The sequence below is a fragment of the Primulina eburnea genome, chromosome 13 (assembly GCF_022965805.1).
Source record: "Primulina eburnea isolate SZY01 chromosome 13, ASM2296580v1, whole genome shotgun sequence".
NCBI classification, from domain to species: Eukaryota; Viridiplantae; Streptophyta; class Magnoliopsida; order Lamiales; family Gesneriaceae; genus Primulina; species Primulina eburnea.
Window position 1 is genome coordinate 6,859,244 of NC_133113.1, and position 6,749 is coordinate 6,865,992.

Here is a 6,749-nt window from a genome sequence, read left to right on the forward strand (position 1 = left end):
AGAGAAAACAATCTGCAGCTTGTCAATATTTTGTACTACATTTTCGTCCGAAAAAAACATAGATAATTAATATTAATATTTGTTATACATATTTGGATACTCAAAAATCATATATTAATATCAAATCTATAACTTTTGATTTATAATTTTTTTTATTCAAATATCATATATTAACATGATATTTTCAATATTGTTTTTTTATAGATTTTCCTCCAAAAAATGTGTGTCCAAATTTACAAAGAATTGCAAATAAAAGTATGCTTTTGAGATTTATTATTTATTATTATTATTATAGATAGATTTATTAAAATCACACGATTTAAGTTGTTGAGTTTCAGGTAATGCACGGCGGAGACAAGATGGCTGCGGCCGTTGACGGTGGCGTGTTGGTGAAGCTTGAGCTGGGCGGGGCGGCAGCTACGTTCAATCTAGAGAAAGCAGTTTGCAGCCACGGCCTGTTTATGATGGCTCCCAACCATTGGGACCCTCGATCCAAGACCCTCCAACGCCCACTTCGCCTCGGCCTCGACGATCACGAAACCTCGTTCATTGTTCGCGTTTCTCATCCTTCTATGTTTCCTCAAGAGCTTCACATTCTAGTGTTAGGCGCTCGCTCTCTCTGCCCTCAACAGCGACACTCCTTGCTGGTTGGAACTTTTCTGTGACCTTTTTCGTTTTTGTTCTAAATTCAAATGAAATTCATTGCTGATAGGAAGTGGCAACTGCCACTGACATATTAATGTTGCTGTTGGTGAAAATCATGATGCATTGTGCGTCAATGTCCAATTTCTCTTAATTTTCTGCAACTTGTCCAATATGTAAGTTCCTTTTTGTATATGGTTTTCCCAGTGTTTGTTTGTATGTGTGTATTTTATGAGAATTGTTTGTTTTTTCACTCACACGCACAAACGAAATGACTCGAATCATTGAGCTTTCAAGGGAGTATTTCCATTTTTATTACGTGAGTTGTACATTTCTTTTCACTTGTGTCCGAGAGTTACAACTTTAATGTCGAATTAATTTTGTAGAGACAAGTGAGCAGAATGCTGCGACTATCTGAGGAAGAAGATAGGAGGGTGAGGGAGTTCCAAGAAGCACACGAAAAAGCAAAAGAGGGGAATTTTGGGAGAGTATTTCGGTCTCCCACTTTGTTTGAGGATATGGTCAAGTGTATTCTCTTATGCAATTGCCAGTAAGTGAATCCTCTTTCGAATGCGTAAAATATTTTCAAATGACATGGTTCTTTGATTGACTTAAATCAAATCATTCTCAAATAACTCAGGCTTAAAGATTCATATGCTACCTCTGTATTTCGAAGAAATAGAAAGGGAAAAGAAAGGGGGTATTTAGGGAAAAGAAAAGGAGAAAAGAATAGGGTGAAGGAGCCATCGGAGAGGAAATGGTTATTGGTTATTTTAGCTATGCAAGCACAAAAATTTGGAGGAAGACCTTAGAATGCCTTAGCTGTATGTGTTTTCATCTATAAATTTCTGGTCGTCTTTATATTTTGTTGAAACTTTTGTGATTGGCTTGTTCCTGGTTTGGATCACTGTTGTCTGGGCTTGGTTCCTTTGCAAATAATTAGCCATAAACCATTCAAAACTTCAGCAAGAAAGCAATACATCCGGGATTATGTTTTTGTCAGCTGTACTTTTGCAGGTGGTCGAGGACTTTGAGCATGGCACAGGCACTTTGTGACCTTCAGTGGGAATTGCAGCATCCCGAATCAGCTGCATCATTTATAATTTCTGAAACTGGAAATATTTCAAGTTGTCAAACATCAGAAATTGAGCACATTATTCCAAAAACACCTGCAGTGAAGGAACCCAAAAGAACATGGAAAGTTAATAAATGTTCAAAAACTTTAGTGAACAGCTATGCAGAGGGTAAAACATCGGAAGGTTATATTGACCTTAAAATTAGTCGTGAAGAACTGTCAGACGCCTCTCATGAAAAAGGGAAACCAAGTCCATACTTACCATCATCAGATGTAGAGCATTGTGAGTCTGAGCAGAATTTGACCACCACTTGTAATGCCGATTCTGATCCTTCTAGTTTTCAGTCTTCAGAAGAGACATTTGTTAACCATTGTACTAGGAGTGGAAATTTTCCATCCCCAAGAGAACTAGCTGGCCTCGATAAGAAGTTTTTGGTGCAGCGCTGCAAGCTTGGCTACAGAGCAGATCGTATAATAAAACTTGCACAGGAAATAGTTGAAGGGAAGATTCAACTGACCGAGCTGGAAGATGATTGCGGTACTTTAAGCTTGGCTGACTGTGATAAGATTGCTGAGAAGCTGAAAGTGATTAAAGGATTTGGACCTTTTACGTGTGCTAATGTGCTGATGTGCATGGGATTTTACCATATCATTCCAACTGATTCAGAAACTATTAGGCATCTAAAACAGGTCTATTTCTTTTCTGAAACTTTCACGTTATCCTTCAACTCATTCATGTCCATCTTTCCAAAAATTAAGCACAATATTATTCATATAATGTCCCAGGTTCACGCGAAAAGCTGTACAATTCAGACTGTTGAAAGGAAACTTGAGCGCATATACGGAAAATATGCTCCATTTCAGTTCCTGGCATACTGGTGTGTATATGGTTTATAATCTCGCTGTTCAAATGATCTTTTGCAGTTTTTCTGGGAATTGAATTCTCTTGAGGGGCTGTACTTTGAACAGGTCAGAAGTGTGGCATTTCTACGAGGAATGGTTTGGAAATCTTGGTGAAATGCCAAGGTCTAGTTATAAACTTATCACTGCTGCAAATATGCGACCAAAGGCAAAAAACGGAAGAAGCAAGAAGCAGAAATTAGAATAACATGTACACGTAACGGTTCAGCAGAAAGAATCAATCGAGGCACGATTTTCGCTTTGTTATCATGTATTAGTGTCTGAGGTCCGTGTCATCCTGTGTATCTATACTATGCTATACCATCTTATTAAGTAAAAGACCTCTAGAGTAACTAAATTTTGGTATCATTGTCTGTTTTACTAATTATATATATTAATAGTATTAAAAAATTAATATAAGTCACAACGGATAAAACCTATGTTTTTTATCCATGTAGGTTCAATTCTTACTTGGGTCTTTTTTATTCTTTTTTTTATTTATTTTTTTAGTTCATATATCAAAATTACAATGTAGTCACTCATTATTTCTCATAAATATATTTTGATCCTCATTTAAATATAAACCAAATAAATTATAAAAAAATATCATACAAACATGCCGCGTGTGCGTCGATGTACTAGTATAAATTATGACCACACATCCAATGTGATTATTGTTATTACACCGACATTAGAATGCCAATTTTCTTTCAAGAGCTTGGACTCTTGGGAGTTCATTAGTTGCCGACTTGCTGCAGTATTTTGACGACTGAAAGCGTTAAAATTTTGTGCATTTTATGAGTAACAGAGTTATGAAATTTGAACTAAATTTTGCTATAATCATCTTGCTCTCCCTTTGACATGGACGTCTTTTATTCATGGATGGAAATAAATGACGCCGTTGCGTGAATCGGTGCACCTGCAACCATGGACAGCATAAAATTCAGGGTGAAGCAGGCAACTTTATTGTACAATATGACAAGTAATATTAAAACTTTTTATGATCTGTCTCAAACAAGTATTAAGACAAAAAAAAAAACCAGATAAGATTGGTTAATGAAGCGGAATGGGATAAATTTTACAGGCTTTGTAAAAAATCAGGAGGAAATTAGAATGAAAATTGCGACATGGTGACGATATAAGAGGTAATCACCTCAGTCCCTCGCCTCAGGTGGTGTATCGGGTTGCTTTCCAGGCATAGCATCTTGAAAAGCAGGGTGCTCCTTGTATGACTCGTTGATTCTGGACAAAAGAGGGAATTCATCCTGCCCACCATATAATGCAACCCAAACTTATAATTATCCTCGAGTTAAAACAATTACCAATCGATATGGAAAAATGAACTATTTTTATATAAATTTTTAGCTACAGAACCATCCAAACTAGCAGAAATACAGATTCATACTGAAGATGAGACATGAAATGTCAACATAAAACTTGAAAAAAGTGCATACGACTGTTTAACTGAATTTTCAAGAAATGATAAGCTTGCAAATACATGATGGGATATCAAAGGTGGGTCTACCATGTCAAGATTGAATCTTCGGATTGCACCGTCAATCTGGGGTGCCAAAAACAAATCAGCCTGCAAGTTGATAATAACATGAATAAAAGGAAATAAAAGAGATTAAGATAATCAACCTATAGGAAAGAGACATTGTTTTGATGTATAAGTATCAGGGAAGAGATGCACCAAATAAACTTCATCCCCTGTGGCATACTTTCCAGCATAAGTATCCAACAGCTTTTCCAGAGCTGCATATTTTACTTGGAATCAAATGAGAACAATGATCTCCAGAAAATAAAAAATTTCAATACAGCAACACGAGTTTACTAGGAATTCAGAGAATGACCACATCCAAGAATCTTTTTTACTGCCTTAATCAAGAATAAGTTGGAATTGATGTAATACAATATTCACCATTGTTTTGTTAATCACTTGATTTATGATCACAATTTGAGCGCTCTTTCTTTAACTCTCAAATAAGATAACAGTAAGATTTCACACAACTTCGATTTGATGAAGAATTGAACTCATATACATATAATGTTCACCATTATTTTTTTTGGCTTTATGATCTAGATTTAGGGCTAAGAAGTTAACTCGTTTGCACTTCTTTTTGAGTTTGTCTCCAAAATAATAGTTAAATTAGAGGCAATTGCATGTTATTGATTACTTGAAATTTGAGTGACTTCAAAAATAAATTTGCTAGTTTATGAGGTGAAGCATTATATCTGGATATCCTGACAAAGATACCAACAAAGCTTATCCCCCGTCACCTTCGGATTATTGTGGAGCTAATATTTGTTAAGACACTTGCAGCAATTACTTGACATTAACATCTTTTCATCCATAAATTGTGCAACCATTATCCATTCAGATCCAATATATCAAATAGTTCTTAACATTTTTTGGCTTCGTATCTAGAGTTAAAAATAATGTATCATAATGCGACTTCCCAGATCACTTTCAATTTAAAATGTTTATTCATGATATTTAATATAGACAATAAAATTCACAACGTATCAAGCTCCAAGCTTACCACTGAATCCTTTCCTTATATGACCCTGAACCCAAGCAAGCATCTCATCAGCACCAAGTTTTTCTTTAATATATCCCTTAGAATGGAGAACAAATACCATCAGCCTTCTCATAAAAAGTATGTGCAACAGTCATATCTATTTACTGGTACTTCTCTAATAAAAAAAACACGCTTTCAAATGTACTCACAATGACGGGTATATTCTGAAAAGGCTGTATGTTTGCACAAACAATATTTGCTGCCTACAATACATAAGAGCAGCAGAAACACAGTTAGCACTCATCGTGATAGGGCGACAAGAGAAAGCCCTAATGCTGATTGATGTTCTAATCGTGGCAAAAATGGAAACAAACATAACTGAGAAACAGCCACTGATTATAATCTTATCTAACAAGTATACCATAAAGCACAAGCTTGCAAGAACGTAGCTATGTTGTACTTAAACACACCCAGAATTTTCACCGTGATTCTTAAAAGTAAATATGCAAACGGCATAACAGACATGGAAGTTTACAAAAATCCAGGTGAGGGGTGACTCAACGCATTTAGGGGTAAACATTTTATTTTCATAGAAATCAAAAATCAACTTTTAAATCTTAACATTGAGGAGGGGATGATAGCCCTCTAAGGAGACAGAAGACAAATTCTTGACCTGGTAATTCACAGCTTCTTTCTGAGGATCCTGTGGCAACAATGGATGATGGGGATATTTCTTTTCTAAATACTGCACGTTACAAAAGATCGTCACCCATCTTCAACAAAACAACATAATCCTAAAATCCAATCCATACAATTGATCTGTTGAAATGAAGAGACTTGCCATCAATATGGCAAATGAGTCAGCAATTACAATGTCACCATCAATCAATACTGGCACTTGTCCAACAGGATTAAGCTTCAAAAACTCTACAATCCCAACAAAAGCCACAATCATTTCACATAGTATTGCAGAATATTTCATCAAATTAAAATGTGTTTGACATGATTTCAGTAAAGCATGAAGGTTGAGGAGAACCCATTAACCTAAGCACGAATCATGTATGCGCCCCAAAAAAGGTCAAGTTCAAGATGTAATTTGTCGAAACCTACAGTTTTCATGCTACCAATTTTTCTGGGTCCAAAAAAAAAAGCCAAACCTGGAGATTTCTGTTCTCCTTTGAGCAGGTTGATTGCTATGTAATCATAATCCAATCCTGTAGATTAAAGAGGCAAAAAGCAATCATGGGTTCTTGAGAAACTAACCAAAACATGAAGAATCAATCTAAAAAGGATAAGAAATTCCGGACCTTTCAATTTGAGAGCAACTCGCACGCGGCAAGAACAAGAGCTCCGCCAGTAAGAGTAAAGTTTCAGCTTCTTCGAGCCCTCTTCACATGCCTAAAAATCGAGCATTCATGACAAAATTTTAGAGAAAAATCAGCTTGAAAAGGGTGAATAATGGTATTTGAAATGATTACCATGATCAAATGCGGTGTGACTGCGAAGTACAATCAATCTGGAAAATAACAATTGTATTCTTGCGCAATGCAAATGAGCCACAACAGAAGACGTCACTTCTTGCGTCATCGTTACCACCTATAAACACTTTT

General features: G+C 35.9%; 2 protein-coding genes across 3 annotated transcripts; one reads left to right on the top strand and one right to left on the bottom strand.

The window, feature by feature from the left end:
* Positions 1–287: 287 nt before the first annotated feature.
* On the top strand, positions 288–2,978 carry LOC140809078 (uncharacterized). Its single transcript, XM_073166559.1, has 5 exons — positions 288–647; positions 1,029–1,192; positions 1,660–2,407; positions 2,504–2,595; positions 2,687–2,978. The coding sequence occupies exons 1-5, from the start codon at positions 342–344 to the stop codon at positions 2,823–2,825; spliced, it is 1,449 nt and encodes a 482-aa protein (XP_073022660.1). The 5' UTR covers positions 288–341; the 3' UTR covers positions 2,826–2,978.
* A 211-nt stretch (positions 2,979–3,189) lies between these two features.
* LOC140809079 (glutathione S-transferase 2-like) lies at positions 3,190–6,749 on the bottom strand. 2 transcript variants are annotated; one of them, XM_073166560.1, is made up of 11 exons: positions 6,618–6,749; positions 6,447–6,537; positions 6,297–6,353; positions 5,981–6,066; positions 5,813–5,884; positions 5,349–5,402; positions 5,161–5,236; positions 4,311–4,372; positions 4,143–4,202; positions 3,771–3,882; positions 3,190–3,536 (listed from the first exon to the last, which is right to left on the bottom strand). In XM_073166560.1, the coding sequence occupies exons 1-10, from the start codon at positions 6,618–6,620 to the stop codon at positions 3,772–3,774; spliced, it is 672 nt and encodes a 223-aa protein (XP_073022661.1). In that variant the 5' UTR covers positions 6,621–6,749; the 3' UTR covers positions 3,190–3,536; position 3,771. The 2 variants fall into 2 exon arrangements, with proteins under 2 accessions (XP_073022661.1, XP_073022662.1); XM_073166561.1 differs by having other exon boundaries at positions 3,190–3,534; positions 3,768–3,882.

Bases quoted from the DNA above. Each gene is read 5' to 3' on its own strand.
- LOC140809078 (XM_073166559.1), top strand. From the start codon at position 342: ATGCACGGCGGAGACAAGATGGCTGCGGCCGTTGACGGTGGCGTGTTG. The intron at 2,408-2,503 runs GTCTATTTCTTT...ATAATGTCCCAG, and splicing joins CTATTAGGCATCTAAAACAG to GTTCACGCGAAAAGCTGTAC. The intron at 2,596-2,686 runs GTGTGTATATGG...TACTTTGAACAG, and splicing joins TTTCAGTTCCTGGCATACTG to GTCAGAAGTGTGGCATTTCT.
- LOC140809079 (XM_073166560.1), bottom strand. The intron at 5,885-5,980 runs GCAAGTCTCTTC...TGTAACGTGCAG, and splicing joins ACTCATTTGCCATATTGATG to TATTTAGAAAAGAAATATCC. The intron at 5,403-5,812 runs GTCAAGAATTTG...TATGTATTGTAG, and splicing joins AAGAAGCTGTGAATTACCAG to GCAGCAAATATTGTTTGTGC.